At 47.6% G+C, this 20,791-nt stretch overlaps 1 protein-coding gene across 1 annotated transcript in view; it reads right to left on the bottom strand.

Moving 5' to 3' along the window:
• LOC133133120 (nucleoredoxin) overlaps window positions 1-20,791 on the bottom strand; it is a 51,786-nt gene that overhangs the window by 8,290 nt on the left and 22,705 nt on the right. The window contains exons 2-3 of the mRNA XM_061249137.1: window positions 2,999-3,116; window positions 2,165-2,298 (exon numbers count right to left, since the gene is read on the bottom strand). Of these exons, the coding sequence (XP_061105121.1) occupies window positions 2,165-2,298; window positions 2,999-3,116 (252 nt within the window). The remainder of the gene's footprint in view (window positions 1-2,164; window positions 2,299-2,998; window positions 3,117-20,791) is intronic.

Genomic DNA, 20,791 nt, shown 5'->3' with positions numbered 1-20,791 from the left:
CGCACACACACAAACACACACACGCACTCTCTAAACCTTTCCTCACCCCCAGCACGAACACACACACACGCATACACACTCTCTAAACCTTTCCTCACCCCCAGCATGAACACGAACACACACACACACACACTCTCTAAACCTTTCCTCACCCCCAGTATGAACACACGAACACACAAACACACACAAACACACACACTCTCTAACCCTTTCCTCATTCCCAGTATGAACACACAAACACACACACACACACATACTCTCTAAACCTTTCCTCACCCCCAGCACGAACACACACACACACGCACACACACACACTCTCTCTAAACCTTTCCTCGCCCCCAGCATGAACACGAACACACACACACACACACTCTCTAAACCTTTCCTCACCCCCAGTATGAACACACGAACACACACACACACACTCTCTCTCTCTCTCTCTCTCTCTCTCTCTCTCTCTCTCTAAACCCTCCCTCACCCCCAGCACAAACATGCACACACACGGACACACACACAGCAGATGGACTGTCCCATCTAGCTCTTATGGGACCCCCACTATTCAGTTCATGTGACTGCCTCAGGTCATTCAAGGTCCTAAAAGAGACAAAGGTACTGACAGAAACTGGACACCGAGGCCAGATGCGGGGTATCTTATGACTGAAGCTCCTCTTCTGATTCAGGCGTGTGTGTGTGTGTGGGGGGGGTGTTGTTTGCCCGGGCTATGGAGTGTGGCGTTAACTCTATAGATAGAAACAAACACAATGACTTTCCCAGCTTCACATCCTCGCAATGTGGAGAAGAAGCGAAGGTGAAGAGATGCCGCCCGGTCAGCGAGAGCGAGCGCGTCACTGCTGTGTGAGAGAGAGGGGAGGGGAGGGGCTGGTCCTGGGGGCGGGGGTATCACTGTTTAATGTTCCGTAGCAGAGTCTATGGCCTGCAGGGCCAGGGATATGAGATGTGAGTGAGGGCCTTGCCTTCAGGGTCAGAATAACAGCACTGAGGTGAAGCATTTCCTGCCATTCACTCGCTGGCGGTACTGACTTAAGTGTTTTATTTCTTCCTGTGCCCATTGTACGCTCCACTGGCCAGCCATGTCCCCCCACAGTCCCAGCTCCGAGGACTGCTCTACCGTTACAGACGCCATAGGACCGCTGCTACGGGACTCTCCACCCACCCTTCCTCCTCCATCATCGTCATCATCATCATGATCTTCACCACCACTACCACTACCACCATCATTATCGTAATCTTCATCGCCAGCATCATTCCGCAACTTTCCTCAGATCCACTCAGCCAAGGGAACTTCCAATGCTGAACCCAAGCTGCAAGATCATTATCGCCACTATCTTCATCGTCATCGCTGTTCCACAACAGAGTGTGCTTTCTGCAAAACGCCTCATTGCCCCTGCCTGCACCGCCACTCTCCACATTGCAAAGTTATTTACGCTTCAAAAAAGTAACTCATAAATTGCATTGTCTTGGTGTATGCAGACATCACACGGCCCTCTGTGGCGGTTCTGCGGATGGTGTAGTGCTGTCCTTTTGCAGATCAAAGAGGATGTGGAGACAGACGTACTGCATTTTTAGCAGGTCTCTAAAGTACCCAGTCACAGAAAGTACCCATAGTTTTTGCTTTGAGGTGAGCTGTGCGCTGCGTGGTTGAGGCTGTTGATAATACCACTTCTGGTACCATACCATATTCTGAAAACGTTCAGCGAGATGAACAGTGCAATATAATCACTGGGGTGTTGATGTACTTTGAAAGGCACCATGAAACCTTCCAGAATGGAAAGCACTAAAGAGTTGACTTTGGCACTGCGCAGGACTCCACCAATAGGTCACAGTCCTAGTAGTCACAGATCATGTTAATGGATTAGCGCTAGCATTTCCTCGCTGTAACCAAGTCAGCCAAACGTGTAGCAAAGTCCTTCTGCATCAATGGCTTTCCTGAGGGCATACTTTCTGACAGAGCACCAATTTCCAAAGCCACCTGTTCAGTAAGCTGCTGAAGGAAGTCAGAACATCCTACTGTACCATCTGCTGGGGAACAGCAGTGTGGAATGTTTTAACAGACGTCCCTCACCCTCCCCCCCCCCACCCCAGAGGCGGTTCACTCGTCGCCTTTCCTCCTGCTCGGGTCCGAAGGCCCGGTGGAGGCACTCACCCAGTGGGCGGAGAAGTACACCCCCACGTACGAGCCCTCCAGGGAGCTGCTGTCTGTCGTCTGGCCGCCATTCCGGAGCAGCGGCCCCGCCACCACCTCCGCGAACGGCTTGGGTCCCCATGGAAACTCCAGGCCTGTGGAGAGGGAGGGGTGAGAGGTTAGAGCACTATTGATGATATAAAAATACATTAATTCATAAATATTTTAAAGGCATCATGAAAACAACCCAGACAGGACCTACTTTTTTTCATATTTAATCTGCTAACCAGGCACATTAATGACATCATCCACAAAAAGCAGTAATGACAGCTTTGAGGATCTCTTCAGTGAGTGGATCGGCCAGTACAGTACACTTGAGATTGGTCTGCCATTAATACCAGACACTCCAGGTCCATCACAGAATTTACATTAAAACTGGAGAAAAGGCCAGGATTTGTGCTGGCCCCCATTACCAGACTATCACACCATTATACACTCTACAGTAACTGTGTGTGTGTGTGTGTGTGTGTGTGTGTGTGTGTGTGTGTGTGTGTGTGTGTGTGTGCGAGAGAGAAAGAGAGAGATAACTAGATGATTGTGTGCGTGTGCATGTGCATGTGCGTGTGCGCGTGTGTGTGTGTGAGAGGGAAAGAGAGAGATAACTAGATGATTGTGTGCGTGTGTGTGTTCATTTCCCTGTAGCTAGGACCTCCCACTCCTTGTCATTAAGTGAAATCACCAGTGGCTGCTGGAAAGGAGCAGCACCTCCCATCTCCTGTGTGACCCCTCCCCTTTCAGGGTCGAGCCCTCTTTTTCCCTCCGAGCCGGTGACGGAGAACACAGGCCGCCTCTCACCTTTGGGGTCGTCCCGGACCACCAGCAGACCGTTCCTGCAGACCACCTTTCCTGTGGTGGCGTCCACAAACACCAGGGATGGGATACTGGTCACTTTGTACTTATTCCACAGCTTCATCTGTTGGGAGAGAGGGAGGGTAGGGGGAGGAAGAAGAAAGAGGGGAAAAAGAGAATGAGAGGAAGAAGGAGAAAGGGAGAGGCAAGGGAGAAGGGAAGGAGAGGGAGGGAAAGGGGGGATGGAGGGGGTTAAATTTCTGTGAATGAGAGACACTTGGGAGCAGGTCCAGAGAGAGGCAGGGTTTTTATGAAGCACAGAGCCGCAGGAGGTAATGGCCTCATTAAAGGCTCTCTAATTCTGAGAGCAGCTTCAGCAGACACAGGCCTGTCGTTCGCTAATGAAGCCGAGCCGTCATCGTGTTCCTGCCCGTCATTAGCCAGACCAGGTCCTGGCCCCAGGACTTGCGGCACGTTCAGCAGGAGAATATCAGCTCTCTGAGAGAAGTCACATGATGAGCTTCTTAAAGACGAACACGCCACCACATTCAGGGTGGACCACAGCCATACAACTACCAACTGCAACCGTGCCTTTAAATTCTCCTTCAACAGCAATGAGGCCAGTACACATACAGGGAGATTTTGCTGTGAAATGCACATCTCTCTTCCAAAAAGCGAATGAAAAAAACGAATATTTTTGTACAGTGCCATTAGCTATATAGAAAACAATGCTAAATGTGCCAACACTTGAGCGCACAAAGACACAAAGTTTTACTCATTCCAGAATGTCATGAGTACATTAAAACCTGGCAAGTGTTTTAATTTATTATGTTTCAGCTGAAGTTCATTATGTTTCATTTATGTTTCAGTTAAGGGCTGTTATGACTCAATTGAACAGCAGGTTGCCAACAATTACCTACACTCAGCAAGCTCTCCTATCAAAACAATCTTGCTAATCGTCGTCTAGCACTTGCGCTGTTGTGTTTCCCGGTCCTTCTTTGGGTTTTGTCAAGAGGGCTAGAATGAATTTGATTGAACAAATTGGGCATTAAAGGCAGTTTAAAAAAATATGTCTGCCTCAAAGAACAGCAGCGTGTGTGATGATTCTTATATCAGGCCTAAAGTGTATTTGCTGAGGGCTAGCATATCTGTTGCTAAGCTTTAATGAGGCCATCTTTTGGCGCCATGCTATGTGAAAAGACAGTCCCACCCCCTCACCCCCCACAGTCCTCTTAAAAACTCTTTATAAAGCAAGGGTGATTGCAAAATCCACTCAACACAAAGACATTTGACTCTCCGCCCCCACTCCACATTGCTGTGGCAGCCTTTCTCTCTCCTTCACCCTGATGAGAAAGCTAATCTGTGAATAACTCAGAGAGCGGTTCTACAGAAGCTAAAGACACGTTTTGAAACCCAATAATGGCACATTTTTGGTATCGTTAAAGATCATATTACACTTAACCAGAAAGTCGGCGTGAGTCCTTCAACTGAGTGCACATTTGAAGAACTAAATCCCTAAGCCCTCCTAAATCTTTTTTTATTAATTTTTTTATTTTATTTTATTAGGATCTAGAATCTAAGATTCCTCAATAAAGTCTGGAAAGTTTTCTTGCACTGAGCACTTTCTTAGTTATTTATTGGACTTTTTAGACTTATAGGTCTTCTGCTGCTGTAGCCTATCCACTCTTCTGCATACCACTATTGTAATGTGTGGTTACTGGCGTTACTGTCACCTTCCGGTTAGCTTTGACCAGTCTGGCCCTACGTTTTTGCCCACAGAACTGCTTCACACTGGATGTTTTTAGATTTTTGTACCATTCTCTGCAAACCCTAGAGACTGTTGTGTCTGAAAATCCCAGGAAATCAGCCGTTTCTGAGATACTCAAATTACCCTGTACGGCACCAACAATACCTTATGCTTTTAAGCATTTAGTTACTGCCACATGATTGTCTGATTAAATGTTTGCATTAACAAGCTGGTGTGCAGGTCTACCTAATAAAGTGCTCACCGAGTGTATATTTCTTTTCCAGTTTGTTTTCCCAAAGACGTGAATCCTAAACCAGAGCACGGCTGGCCTCTTCTGTTTATCCACCAAAGCCTGAATGGTAATTGCAGCCCCAAATGTCCTTGATACCTTATGCAGTTCATCTTAATTCCCCCAAAGGACACCTGATGAGAATTAATTTATAGTTTAGGTCAGGATTAGCAAACCCTTGGAAAATCAGGGCCTGTTGTTTCCTGTGCACTTCTACGCTATTAACCAGTCAAGTCATTTTCTGACAGACCCTGTTGATGTTCACAGGGGCTGACTGCACCAGCTGAACGGCGCTCGTTGAGAATTTACAGGGTGTCCCATAATTTCCCTTTAATGGGTGTGTGTATCTGATAATTACTAAAATAATACATTGGAACAAAAACATGTTAAAATCGATGTCCTTCTTTTTGTTGGCACAGGCCCACGCAATGTTCCTTAAACACGTACTCATGCAGAGGTCTCTGGAGCAATTTGTCTGGGCAGCAGGGTTTATTTGCTCGAGGCCAGGGCTGTTTTCCTGAGACTCTCCGTAGTTAGACTGCAAGAATAAGTCCCTCAAGTTCACTGATTCTTGGAGGTTAGGGGAGGGGAGTTTAAGAGATATCAGTCAACAGGGTCCATCTCGTACCTCCCCAAAGACGAGAAGCTTCCCTGGCCGTTTTCCAAACCACTCAGGCATCTACTTATTCACAAGTACTGGGTTTGATCCAGCTCAATCTGCATCGCTAAACTGAACGCCCAGAGACCTGGTCCCACTCAAAAGGTCACCGAAAGTTTGAGGGGCCGGCCACGACGTGGGAGTGCCCCCCAGAATGATGCACACTGGTGCGCAGTCAAGTGGGGACATTATCCTCTCTGCGGAGCCTTGCCCAGTCTGTCTGAAGGCACGACAGTGGCTCTCCTCGGCCCACGTAGGCCCTGCGCCCGCCAGCGCCACGCGGTTAGCGAGATAAGAGCGGGCTGATGAAGGAGCCCGCCTCCCTTCACTTCCAGAGCCGCAGTCTGGCCGCGCAGTATGTCCGCGGTCCGGGGCGCTGCAGGACGGTAAATCACTCAGTGCGCGGATAGCGAGAGTCATTTAGAAAGCATTACGATTCCAGGGGCAGGCCACGCCATTACAACAGCTGCATACCTGTCATTCGTCATTAATAAGCGGCTTTTATGAGCGGGAGAGGGCTCTGGCCTGCGCTGCCCCCGGCGTGCGTTAATGGGCCTGGCTGGAGCCGGTTCTGAGCACCATCGACCGCGCAACAGCGCGTGTCCTGACCGGGGCTTTTAAAAAAGACCTACTTTATGTTTAAATGCAGAAAAGCAGCAGTGGTAGCACTTGCCCAGTTCAGTTTTTCCTGCACGGTTCCCTGGAATAAAAAACCAAGAGCCTATTTCCTGCATAGCTCCCTGGAAAAGCTCTCGACAGCAGAGCAGATGACTCTCTAATCCATCTGGATGGAAGAGCCAGATACCAGAACACCCACACCCGTACACATATGCACACACACGCACGCACGCACACAGTGAATGTGCACATTCACCGACACCCACATCCAACATACATTAGGCCATTTTACGATAAGATCATCGACACAGAAAAGCCGTGAAATGCCACTCCTCAGTATTCCCCCAGTGAATTAGAACACCTGTCCGTAATGTACGTCAAATCTTTGGCTAACACACCTAGAAAATGTTCCATTCTTCAAAACAAAGTGTATTTAATTTAATTTACAGATGTTACAAAATGTAACAATTACATTTCTTTATTCTAAGATCAAACACTTGGATCTGATCAGTCCTAATCGCCATTTTATCCTCTTTGAGAAAGTGGAAAAATGTACAGCTAATTCTGCGCAGACCGTGCACGTAGACAGCCAGGACGGTGCGCATGCGTGTAGCGTAGCACACGGGGGAAACAATGGCCTTTTTTCACACCGGGCTTGATTAATGGCCCAGTGCTGCTCAGACACACACTGTAATTTGCAGTGTGGATGAAATGCACTCATTTCCCCCTCAGAGACCCTGCTGATGTCTGAGGAAGAGGGAGCAGGGAGCAGCGCATTCTCACGTCATTTACCCTCTCCAACACGCATTAACCCTCTCCAACACGCATTAGTCACCGTTTACATCTTATCCACACTAATTAGATCATGTATGCTTGTGCTTGCCATAATGAAAACAGACCCCACAACACACTGTGCATGAGCACATACTCACACACACGCATACGCCCACACATATGCAAACGCACTGTGAATATACATTCAAACAATACCCACAGGCGCAGGAACATATGTAATTAAAACATATCCAGCACACAGTCATGCCATTGAATGTAAAAACAATACACACACACACACACACACAAACACACACACACACGGATATAAGGTTACAAATCCTCTCTCCATATTATCTGACTGGCAGGTCATGTGCAACAATACTTTTGAGGTCTGCTATAAATGGAGCTTGGAAATAACATGTTCCTGTATTTACAGCAAACATATGGACAGAATTTATTCACTAGTCACCTCCAATCACCATTCAGCTCTCACTATTCCCACCCTCGCTGTGCCCCACTTTTACAGGAGTGGCTACATCTCAAGCATTCAGCCAATGGCTGCTTACATTAAAGTGAGGCCCAATAGGCATATCATATCTGGGATATTTGCAGCAAAAATAAAACAGAATCCTACTATGTAGCAGATTTTTGGTTATTAAGATGTAGCCTACCTTTGCTGTAAAGCTAGACTGCTGGCGATAAGCAGGTGGGATACTGCACATGTATTTCTACTTTCAGCTACAGAAATGAATGTCACACTGCATTCACAGCTAAATAAGAGCTGTAAATTAAAAAGACTGCATTACAATTGAGTAGTTGTGCCACAGAAACCATTCAATATTAAAGGAACATTTAATTTGACATTATTTGAAAAATTGTAACTGAAATAACTTAAAAGGTTATTAATAATAATGATAATTATAATAAAATTTGCATTCTCAAGCACTGCTGCAAGCTTCACACAACCTGTAATATGATCCATACTCAGCACTGTGGTGTAACTTGGCAAGGAATCCTCAATCATGGTTCATTCAAGTTTCTCTTTGACACACAAATCTCAACAGGCAGTTAAGACAGAACAAGTTCCTCAACCAAAGTGAAATGACTAGAATAGCTGGCTGAATGCAAACACTGTGCATCAGACCAAAACAAAACCAAACAACTCCACTGCAAAATGTCTGCTGTGAGTCTGAAACATCAGGGTAGAAGTGTACGCGTCATGTCCATCAGGGTTGTCATTTTTGATTGGACGGTTTTATGTGCATTCTATGAAACTTTCAACAATTTTGCGATTCAGAAACTTTTGTGGTTTATTTTATTGGCCTTTTCTACAAAGCTCACCACTAGGTGGCTCTAACTCCTGCAGGTCTGCTCGGCTTAGCAGAGCAAGAAGAGAGGAGCTGCAAAGACTTCTGGGAAGCAAGTGAAGAAGCAGCATTTTTCAAACTTTTCCTGACCTTAGGAAAATGGGACTGACAGCAAACAAACCAAGCTCTGCAATGTAGCTTCACATTTTTTTTTCTACTTTTTTTAAACAAAGATCAAGTATCATTCATACTACGTATTTAGCAGACCAATACTTATTCAATCTGTAGAGACATGGCAGAGTTCAAGACTGCTAATGTATTTAGCAGTATTCTAAGCCTGAACAGTCTTCTCTCTCAGGAATTCTGGGAAAGCCATTTTGGTGAAATATAAGTCGCATCTGTTGGGCGGAAGCCCCACTTTGTCGTCTTTGGACGTTCTCTACACTTCAACCGGGTCTCAGGAACGGTCGTGCTTAGTTCACCTCTCGCATATACGGACAGGAAAAAAAAGAAAAAAAGACCTCCAGCATCTGGAATACCCATCTTCTTCCCCACCTCTTCCGCAGCAATGTTATTGTAACATCTATTTAACCCCAGAACACGTTCACGGTCCACAAAGTTCAAGAGCCGGCGCGTTCGTAGCGGCCACCGCACACCCAGCGCGATACGGTCGCGTCTGCGGTCGCTTGCGCAGACCGGACGCGGCACGGCACCCTGTGGCCTCGCAGATGATACAGTTGAAAGGCAAACGGTCAGATGCGCGGGTATTGGGTGTCACAGTGTCAGAGGATTTATGGGAGGTCACAGGGGTGGGAGAAGAAGGACACCCTGTATCCATCCCCCCCGGGGGGATCCGCGAAAATCTGTAGGGCGATAAATCTCATACCCCCGAAGGGATCGGGTGAAGCATGAATTTTTAAACAGTACAAAGAAATAAACCGCTGAACCCCACGGGGAGATGAGAGCACTGGACACACTGGGCTCACTATCAAACTTCCCCCCACAGCACAGCCAGGTCAAAGGGCACAATAACAGGGGCTTCAGCCTCCTCCTGGAGGTTTATAAGTATTCCGTCTGCTTTCCCAAAACCCTCCCAGCGCCACTGTGCTCACTATTCCATCTGCCCTCACGACAGGCTGTGTGGACCAGCTTGCCATACACACACACACACACACACACACACACAACAACCACAACACACACAACACACACAACCACACATACCAGCTTGCCATGCACACACACACACGCACGCACGCACACACACACGCACACAACACACATACCAGTTAGCCATACACGCACACGCATACACAAATCTTGCACACACATGAAACAAGAAGACATATTATCAAATACTTAGGGTTTTCTCCATTACCAAGGCCTACACCAGGCAACGGATACATTTCTCTCTGAGGCATCCAGTCAAAAGAAAAAGTCTGTTGGTTCATAAAGCACGGGCCTCGATTATGCTATGGCACGAGTGAAATAAATATTTACACCCGAGTGGTTGTTACAGGTGAGATTTACTGCATGCATCGTTTGACTACAAACAGGAGCGAGCTCAGCAGTCACAGAGCATTGCTCGTGAATGCAGCCACTTCACATGCCCCCCCCCCCCCCCCCCCCATTTTCTCAGGCTTTCGTCAAGCTGAGACAGCACTGCCACTGCCCCAACCTGGCTTCCTACCAACTGGACCCGTCCCGTTCGCCATTTGAGATTGGCATCGCCCGCGCACAATAGTCCTATTCACGTCTGCGTGAAGAAAAAAAAAAAGAAGAAAAAAAAAGACTGTAGCGCTGGCCAAAAATAATTCATATCTCTCAGCCTTTCATGAGACGAGGTAATCTAACACGTTACCCAGCGGAGCCTGGCACGGAGCCAGGAAGAATATTCTCTTCCCTCAAGCACAAACATGCGTGTGCAAACACAAACACGCACGCACAGACAAGGGCCGTAGAAATTCATAAAATGTATCAGTTCAGCTCAATTCAATTTAAATGGACTTCCTTTATTGTCCACTTTGGTTAAAAATAGTAATTTGCCTTCCTCAAATAGGGATAAACGGCACTGTGAATAAATAACAATAAATAATACAGACTGCATGCTTAATATTACACATTCCATGTTTAATAACACACAGTGCATGCATGTAATATATAATAATAATTACAAAGCATGTCTAGATTTTGGCAGATGATCAAAACCCAAAGTGAAGAACTGCAAGAGCACATGCTAGAAAAGAGCAATAAGATCTAGGCATAAAATCAGCATAGGAATATCACACTAGCACACACATACCACTCGGAAAAGTAAATCACATCTCGGTGTGGTTAAGTGGTACTGAGACTCGCTCCAGGATCCAAGCTGGGACAGGGCAGGCTGTTGTTTTTGTTTCCAATAGTTACGGTGGTTGAATTAGCTACTCGGGTGTATACACCGACGCCAAGTCACTCGTAGATCAGACCACAGTGGTAAACATTTCAGCTAGGGACACAACACAGAACAGACCAAAGTGGTCATCCATGATATTATCAACAAATTCAACCAAAATGTCAGATCACATAAATGTTTGGGCTAATTGAATAATTAAGGGCAAGGGTTGATATGAACTCCACAAGCTGATATGGCCCTCCTTGCTTACCCATGATCTAAGCATGCTGTAGGATCCTGTTTCCTGGAGATCGGCCACGATGGGACACATTCATATGGCCTGGTCTCCACACTCAGCGCCTAATCAGACCCCCTTTTACGATTGGTCTGGTCTGGTCCTGGGTTATTAGACCCCCCTCTTATGATCATTTGGTCTGGTCCTGGGTTATTAGACCCCCCTCTTATGATCATTTGGTCTGGCCACGGGTTATTAAACCCCCCTCTTATGATCATTTGGTCTGGCCACGGGTTATTAGACCCCCCTCTTATGATCATTTGGTCTGGTCCTGGGTTATTAGACCCCCCTCTTATGATCATTTGGTCTGGTCCTGGGTTATTAGACCCCTCTCCTATGATCATTTGGTCTGCCCCGGGTTATTAGACCCCCCTCTCATGATACTTGGTCTGGTCCTGGGTTATTAGACCCCCCTCTTATGATATTTGGTCCGGTCTGGTCCTGGGTTATTAGACTCTGACGAGCGTTTGGTCTGGTCTGACCCGGGGTTATTCAGATCCCGGCAGAGTGCGGGACATTAATCCTGGCGAGGGTGCGAGCGGTGCGCTGAAACAGCCCTGGGTCACGCGGGACGCCCCGTCAGCACATTCTCCGGGCGATGGCCGGCGGCGAGAAAGCAGCCATTGTCTGGCGGAATTCAGGCCGTCTCCCTGAAACCTGCATGTGGCACAGAGCCCAGAGTGCACAGCACAGTCTGCACTTCCTCCTCCAAACACACCCATATCCCCTCGCCCTCAGCAGCCGTGCAGGACGACACAATAGGGCTAAGCCTACAGTACATGCACGTAGGCCACATACGAGGGCTACACAGCGACCGGGCGCTTTCATAGCGCATGGGAGAAGCCTGTCTGGCAGCCAACGGTTTTAAAGAAGGCTGGAGAAAGCCGCAGGCTGGTTTTTCATTCCGTCCTCATTGTCTCTCATAAAATCTCGAGTCGTGTCTGCGCTATATGCGACTCCCTGGGCAGCTCTCTCGTTCTGCTAACCCAACTGTGTCTCAGGTGCTTACATACATATGTCACATGCTTAGCTGGAGTGTTGAGATGTCTAGTGGGTAGAGGGTGGCTTGCATCTGTCCAGTGGGTACTAAACACTGGCACGCCCCCCCATAATGGGCCTAGGGATTCATGAAAGCCGCTATATAAAGCAATGTCTTCATTAGCGCCTTGTCTTGGGCGGAATGTGAGCGGAAACGAAGCCGTGCGTGTCATCCAGACCTCTGCTTTTCCTCAGCGCGCGCTAGTCCTCGCATTCTAGACATTGCACAGCAGCCTTGGAAATGTACCGATGATGTCAGACCGTAATCTCGTCCAGATCCGTTAAGGCGTTCTCTCCGGGGAGGGGGGGCGATCACTGCCACTGCATAATTAAGGAGTGTGACGCCAACGCTGAGCTGTGACGCTTTGCCCGCTCCCTCCGTCCTCTCCCACAGAAAGCAGGGCGCTGCGTTCCATCGCTAAGGGCAACCCTCGCGGCTTCACCGCTGATCTTCAAATCCGCTCCCCGCCGACTCCTTCGCAGGCGCCTAAATCCCAAGTCAGAAAAGCGGTTCGCCTCCTGCTCCTCCTCTCTCTCCCGCTCTCCCACATACCCCCAAATGTAGCTTCAGAAAACAAGCCGCCGGCTCATATTCTCCCTGACAGAATGTCGGTTGTGCAAAGTACACCTTGTTTCGATATTCCTCACTTAGCATCCGCCCTCCATTTTCCATCACAATGAGGAAATTGGAAGAAGATGGGGGCGGGGAGGGGAGAGGGACCGTAGGGCCGGGGCTACGTAGGCCCGAGTCTGGGTGATTTATGAGTGTCAGGTGGGCCGGACTCGGGGAGTCATGGCGAGGCTGTGGTGAGGGGGAAACGGAGGGGTGCAGACAGCTGAGGGCGGGGCCTATCGGGGTCCCCCTCGCCTCTGGGCCGAGTGACGGACAGCGAGGTCTGTGCCCGTGACCTGCGCGGCACATCTATAGCGGAGGGGCGGGGTCAGAGGTCAGCTCGTAACCAGCCGAAACACGGCCTTGAAGCGTACGGCTTGCACGCTCGACTCCCAGCAACTCCCCGCCAAGCTCCTCCCCATCCTGCCCCAGAAAAATAAAAACTGACAAGAGAAGAGAAATCTTTAAACACTTAACCTTTAAATAAGCACCAGGCTGGCCCTCTCTTCAACGACCCCCCCACCTCCTCGAGAGAGGAGCGCACGCACACACACACACACACACACACACACACGGCCACACGATGGATGGCCCCACACAGCCAGAGCAGGAAGACACACAACTCTTAGCACAGACACGTCTGGAAGATTTTACCTGCTCAGCATGAGTCGGGAAATTTCCCAGTTGTGTAATTTTTCAGTAAACTATCACTGCGGAGACCTGCGAGCGATCCTAAAATGCTACATGTCTGTGGTCCCTCCCACTGAGGAGGAGAAGAGGTCACCAGACAGGGCTAAGCCCTGAATTTAGGACTCATCCGGACCCGTTGCAGAGGCTCTGGGCTTTGTCAGACATGTCCCCCCAAAGCAATTACATCAATTAAAATGAAGAGCTCTGTATTTCAGTGGTAAAGATAAGGGAAGACACAGAGGACAGCTGGTGATAACACAGAATCAAATCACTGTCCCTTACACTGCGGTCAGATAACAGAAAAGCTGTATAGGCTTTTTATCAAGAACAGTACAGCTGTAACATACTGGCAGGTCCGCTGGTCAGTTCTGCCATTTCATGAGAAGTGCAGTGGAGCCGAAGGAAAGAAATAAATGCCATCCCGCGAGTCAAATTCTGAGGCATATCAGTCGCAGAGTTGACCATTTTAAAACGTTAAAAAGGAATTCAAACAGTGAGAGAGAGATGAAGGTCGACGGAGCGTGGTGAAAGCTGATGGTGAGCACTTCACAGAGCTGTGCAACCCATCTGCGGGGGAAAATAACCCTTTCAAAGCCTGCCAACAGACCGGAGTTTAAGTAGGTAGCGCTATTCGGTGGGAAAACCACACTCTCTCTAGAAAGGGAGCCATTCAACAGCTTTGTAGGTGTCGCTTTGAAGTGGTTTTCGCACTGTGGAAAATGTGCTCTTTCTTTATCAAATCCAAACAGACAAACTGAAGACGACTTAAATCAACAGTATTCGGTCATCTCCGTTTCCATACCAAGGACTTCACTATCACCATTTTAAAGCAAATCATGACACAATGTCACACTTTTCACACATTATGAATACAACCAATATTAATTTCTGTTTCTGCATACATAAGAACAGAAACCACAGCATCATCATTGTTTTTTTAAGCAAGTCAACACTCAGTAGTCAGTTTGACAAATGATACATTTGTGCTCTAAAAAAAAGCAAACAAAACAACTGCCTCCAGCAGCAGAACTCAAGCGTCTTCGCTCAGGAGACTGTTTATAGATTGCAGAGATAGCATCAGTGAGTGACAGCTCCCCCATTCCGGAAGAAAGCACAATGAGTATGAGAGCGCTCCACACTGAGAGACACTGAGGCCTGAGGGACACTGTGGTCTGAGGGACATTATGGTCTGAGAGAGACACTGAGGTGAGCCGTTATTCAGAAGGACAGAAGGTTGTAAGGGGTAGTCAGAAAAAAGGCTGTGCACTGGCAAGACCAAACCAAAGATGTAGCCCAGGTGTCAGTCAGGGAGGTGACGGACGCAATTGAAAGCATATGCACACACATGCGTGCACAGAAATACACACAGAAGCATGAACACACATGCACAGACACGCCTAATGTACTATTAATATAGTAATGTACTTTAGTGAACTGTTCGCGTAAGAACAGTGTGTGTGTTGGTTTTGCAGGCTTGCCAGTTCAGTGTGGCAGAGCGTATAGGAGAGTGTGTATGTAGGACACCGCCCGTGGTGGGAAAAAGAAAAAGGAGATCAGAGAGGTGCAATAAATCTGTGCCGGCATGGATCTGTCCATCCAGGGGAGGGAGGAGGGGTAATGGAGAGAACACGATCCATTTCAGCAAATCATTGCCCTCTTTTTCGCCCTACTGCTCGGGGGGGGCGTGGCTGTGCAGCCTTGAATTTCATCTCCTATTCACTCTTTCCTCCTCCACTCCCTCCCTCCCTCCCTTTCTTTCTTTCACGAAATGAACTTGTGTGGACAGGGGCACAGACTGAGGGGGGGCTGGTGGGCTAGCGGTCAGTACGAGAGGGAGAGCAAACAATGGCCAGTCATGGTGAATTAATGAACTCTTTGCACTACAGATCCAGGAAGGGTCAAGGGTCAGTGGGGTCAAAGGTGTCAAATGACCCACAGTGAAGAACTGTGGAGACTGACACTGGAGAAAATGCATACACATATTCTACAAAATCCTGATTGGCAGGGAGAGGGAGAGAGAAAAATAGGAGGCAAGAGAGAGGGAGAGGAGGTGAGGTAGAGGGATAAACAGGAGAGAGAAAGAGGCAGAGAGAATTAGAGAGGGGGAGGGAAAGGCGAATTGAGAGAGACAGAAAGAGCGAGGGAGATAAATAGAGAAAGGCAGGGGCAGACAGCAAGAGACGGTGCAAACTTGTAGTCACATGGCATCCAGATAATATGCAAAAGGAGGGAGCCGTGTTTGACAGGAACACATCTGTATACCTGACAGCATTTCCATCCTACAGTAAGTGTTTGCACATCCAGGTGAATGAAGATTGGTAGAAGGCCTGTACCACAGACTCCCCTGTTAACCCTGTCCTGCCTGCCCCTATGCAAGAACATCCACGCTACACAATACTCTTAGCCCCCGTTCCAGAGTTTATATTCTACTCGTGGGACGTGGGATACTCCTTCACATCTCAACACCCATTTTCAATGTATTTAACATTTATTGAATCTGACACTCTCAGAGAGATACAGAACAGTTTTTACAAGGGAGACTTGGATAAGGTGCAGATAAACATACGCAGAACATAAATAAGAAATATTGAGGATCTATTGGAAGAACAAAGAATGCTGGCAGTTTAGAATGATTATACACATCACCCATTGACCTCTCCTGGCAGATGCTCAAGTTAGCCTGACACATGGAAATAATTCAAAATTATGTCAAAATTCCAACTCTGTCAGGCCTACAAGTTTTACACTTCACCCTGATTTTGGGGGGCCCTGTCCACCAGGGTCCCACTGCGTTGGGCCGATCCCATTACAGGCCGTTCCGTGTAACAGGATTGGAGAGGGTTACATGCCGCTTCCTGCTGGGTCCTCTGTGGCTTCAGAGTGGGTTCTGGGTAATGCGAACAGGCAGAGAGTGAAAGGCCGGCCAGACTCCTGGCCCCACTGAGCGCGTGCCAAAAGGAAAGACAGACACCTGCATCGGCGGTGACCTCAGCAGGGACGGTTGGGGGGGGGGGGGGAGGAACGCAGTCGCTATGGTGGTGACGTCACCGAGCGGAACTGCTTTACTGATTTAGCCGCACGACTGAACTCCTAGTTAATGGAGGGTTAATGTCACATTTTTAGGGCGCCAACAGCACAGTCTGGTGTCTGGAACAGGCAGTCAGACACATTCGAGTCTGAGCCAGAAGGTGTTAAAACACCAGCTCCGGTGGAAACGAATCTGATGATTGCTGAACTCTGGCAAACTTTCATCAGACCGCAATCTGCACAATGACTTCAAAGCTCAAATCATTTCCAGCTAACCCCGCTCCTTGGGACTTTAATCATTGCTTTCATCTAGAAGCGCTGGCGTTACTTTGCAGCGGTTTTTGATTTCAGCGCTCTCTCCTCGTCCTTCTCCAGGTCACCGGTCAGTCACCGGGTGCGGAGACTGAACACCTCGATCCCTGAGCAAATTTAATGCTTCTCTTTCCTTACAGTCCTACATACGCCTCTCAAACACACTGCAACTCATGGCTTACAAGTCTAGCAGACACTTCCAACCAAAGCAGTGTGACAAAGGGCCTAAAGCACAGGGGAGGAGATGCACCCTGCCCTGTATCCAGACCCGAGACATCACTCAGAATGGGCAGGATAGTGTTACCACTTGGGCCTTCAATGAGATGGGACTCTCAATGAGACCCAAAATGGTGGCAATTCTATCGAACACGGTGACCCAGCTCAGCCAACTCAGCCACACCTACACTGACTCTGAACGCAGGTGGGAACGTTGGACAGACGGTACAGCAGACCACTGAACCCTGCTGAGTTTTACAAACTGGAACCATATGGACCGGAGAGCAGTTTATGCTCAATAAAAAGGAGGGGTGAAAATGAAATGGAGTTGTAGAAAACTGGCAGAGGCCCTTACTTTGAAAGCACTTCAAAAGCCGTCAACACAAAAATCAGCAGGCCAGCCAGAGTCGGTCTGCAGATGTTAGCAGGAGCTACATGTATAAGTTGGCAGGACTCTAAGACGCTGTACGATCGAGGTTATCCATGTCTTTATCATTTATCTGTGGCACACACCAGAAAATATTAGGCTACACAATTCATGGAATAAAATCCATGGTTGCAGCCCCGACTACAAAGCATCACGAGCTGTCACAAGGAGTAACTCACCACAGGTTTGAAAGCAGAGCATGTGAGCAGTGTCAACCTGGTTGACGTCACAGTGACTGTTCCCACACACGAAGCTTAGCTGCGGCAGCTACCTGGATAGAGACCTGGTACTATAACTGAAATTTCAATGGTTTCAGCTGTGCCATTTTTCACGACTTCAAAAAATAAGAAAGTAAAAGGAGCACATACACTGAATAAATACCGTAGCTCGCTACACAGTAGACCCTGTAAAATATTTGACTATTATATTTGACTGGCACTGCCGTGCAAAATGCTAGCGACCTCTTAGAATAACGGACGGTCACCGAGGGTGTGGACATATGACCCGTTAAAATAATCGATGGTCGAGGATGTGAACAAGAGCAGCCACTGCCGTTTCAGGAAAAGCCAATACGCCAATATTCCATGTGTGAAAGTGGTTAGAACCACAAGGTTACGAGCCTGACAACTGAGGCTACTGCCCCCGAAAACAAACCACTTCACACACCGCTAAGTCTCAGAAGCGGCCTGCGCCGTCACGCTCTTGACATACAGCATGCGACTCCTTGGACTCGGACACAAGCCATAAACAGTGAAATGGAGGCTCTGTAACGCAGAGCGCTGAAATATAAACAGTAGCGTACGCGGCATAGTGCCGAAGGTTGACAGTAACGCAGCTGTTGTAGTATCATTCTGGTGCTGTAGCGAACTGTAACTTCTGTGACACCCAGAGCGTTAGGACCTGGGGTTTCAATGTTTAGGCTAAGTGCAGTGCGAGTGTAGAATTCACACTGCTGAAGAGTTTACATGTCCATCAGCCCCCAACTGCAGGGCCCAGTCTGCTCTTGTAAGTGTTAGTTCTGCAAAAAAAAAAAAATCTTTTTCATTCATTTCCTTTCAAATTCCTTTCTTTCCTTTTCCTTTCAAAACACACACTCCTCAAAATGGCCACCACTCTTCTAGGTCTAGTGTCTTCAAATGAAGATTAGAACAGTCATACAAACCAACAACATTAGTTAATTAATGATACCTCACAATTAATTAGGCCAAGTAGTAATACAAAAACACACAACTGTAGATCATATCATACAAGCAAAAACAAAAAATACCACATAAAATGCAATATTACAATGAAATGCACTTGGAAGCATTTAGAGTTTATATAAGCAAATGAATCATATCAAATATCAATATCTTGGACGTAAAACTGCAGCACTGATTTCTGCAAGGCCGCAGCACAATCCTCAGACCACGTGAAACTGAACAAAAATCTTCCAAGCTGCCAGAGTCTGTAAACACAGTGGAAATATAAGCACCGTCACCAACATTACAGAAAAGCGATAGGGACTGTGTTGCTAAATCCCCCTCTATCCCTTATTTTCTCCACACGAGAAGTATAGCAATTAGGATGGCAATTTTTTGGCACGCAATGGACCTGGAGAGACAATGGTCACATTTGTTTTTCCCCCCGCAGAAAACAGCGTTCTCTTGTTTAGCCCATTACGGCTTCCTTGGTGGTCTGCCCCGGTTCTCTGGGGATGGGCGGGCCTGTGTTGGATCATCTCTGTTTGGAGTCTGTTAGGACTGCACCGACCGACCCCGTGAGAAGCTCTCCTCTCCTCCAGAGCTAAATCCCCTCTCCCCTAAAACAAACCCTCACACATCACAAAATGCCACGGAAACAAGGGCATAATTGAATCTCAACGAGTTTAATTTTGGAGTTTAATTGAATGGGCATCCTTCGCTCCCTGTATTCCGCTAATCACCTAACTGACTGACAGTTGATTACACTTTCACGCGCAGTGATCCGTTCCATTCTTTCGTTCTTTTCTCTCTCTGCTAAGATGAAAAGATGGAAGGATAGATGGACCTGAAAGGCCCAGGTTTTTTCTCACAAACCTTAAGCTAAATTCTTTTTTTAATACGTTAAAATCAGCCCTTGGCTCTTGCAGTCCACAAAAACCAAAAAACATCTTCAGAATTAATATAGGCCTCATAAATCACCGACTTCCTCCAAGATGCTCCACCTTGTCCAGGAGTCCAGATTTCCAGAAAAACCCAATAAATCTTACAAAGCCCTCTCCTTAGGGTTTCCATCGCACACATGCATGTACACACACAAGCATGCAGGCACGCACGCACACACACACACACACACACACACACACACGCGCACACACACGCGCACACACACACACACACACACTAAGCAGTAAGTGGGTTAAGCAATAACGACAGCATTATCAATCTCCTGTCAGAGAGGAATAAAAGACGAAGGCCTCTGACAAAAGGCTGATGGGCCAGGCTCTTCACAGCGCACTCAGAGTGCCTGGACCCATTAGGACGGATAAACGCCACTCCTCTACAGCTCAGTCAGAAACCTGAACTCGCATCCACAACAACACGGAAATATGTTCTTCCATTTCCAATACAATGTCTCGAGGTGGTGTCTCCGCTTCCGTAAGACGAGTAACTGGCACATCAACGAGCATGCTACTGTTCTAACAGAGAACACTCTCTCACAGCTTGGTTCATTGTCCAAGGGAGAAAATGCCAGAATGAATTAGATACATTTCAGAGGGGCGATTCTTTTATGATGTGCTTTGGCATTAAAAAATCATAATTTCTTACATTCTAAAAAATTCATCCGCCTTCTGCTTTTTCTGTAAGACTGAAATGTAAGAGATTCACGTTGCAACAGAGTCATCAGGGAATCAGCTGTGGGCCTCATTTTATCTGCACCCTTGTTCATTACAATATATTGCATCACTCTGTTGCTCCGCACTGGCTCTGCGCTAACTCAAGCAACATGCGCTCACGGTACAGGGGCCCCAGTGACAAAACACGCACACAGAGGAATGTTCCCGCGTCTTCATCTCAGAGAAGCTGCACTGCTCAGGCCCCGATCCTGCTGGGCTGCGGTGTGTTTGTGTGTGTGTGCGTGTGTGTGTGCGCGCTGATGAAAGCAGCATTGTTGTACTCGGTAAAAGTTCATCCCTTTGAAAAAGAGCTGCTGCTTCCCAGCACTGTTGGGACAACACATTTCTATGCTGCTGAATCTGAAAAAGAAAGAGGAAGAGAAAACAGGCAAGTGAAATAACCAAAAACTTTGAAGTGCTGAACCCCACTGAGGCCTCCGCCATGACATGTGTGCCCACCATTAAATATGAGATTTGAAATATTTGATGTGTGCCTTCTGTTGCATATGACATATAAGAAATATGCTGCACATTTGTGGCTGAATGGAGAACTG

The sequence above is a fragment of the Conger conger genome, chromosome 7, assembly GCF_963514075.1.
Source record: "Conger conger chromosome 7, fConCon1.1, whole genome shotgun sequence".
NCBI lineage: Eukaryota > Metazoa > Chordata > Actinopteri > Anguilliformes > Congridae > Conger > Conger conger.
Note: the sequence above shows the minus strand (reverse complement) of the source record. Positions and strands in the feature narration are given on the sequence as shown.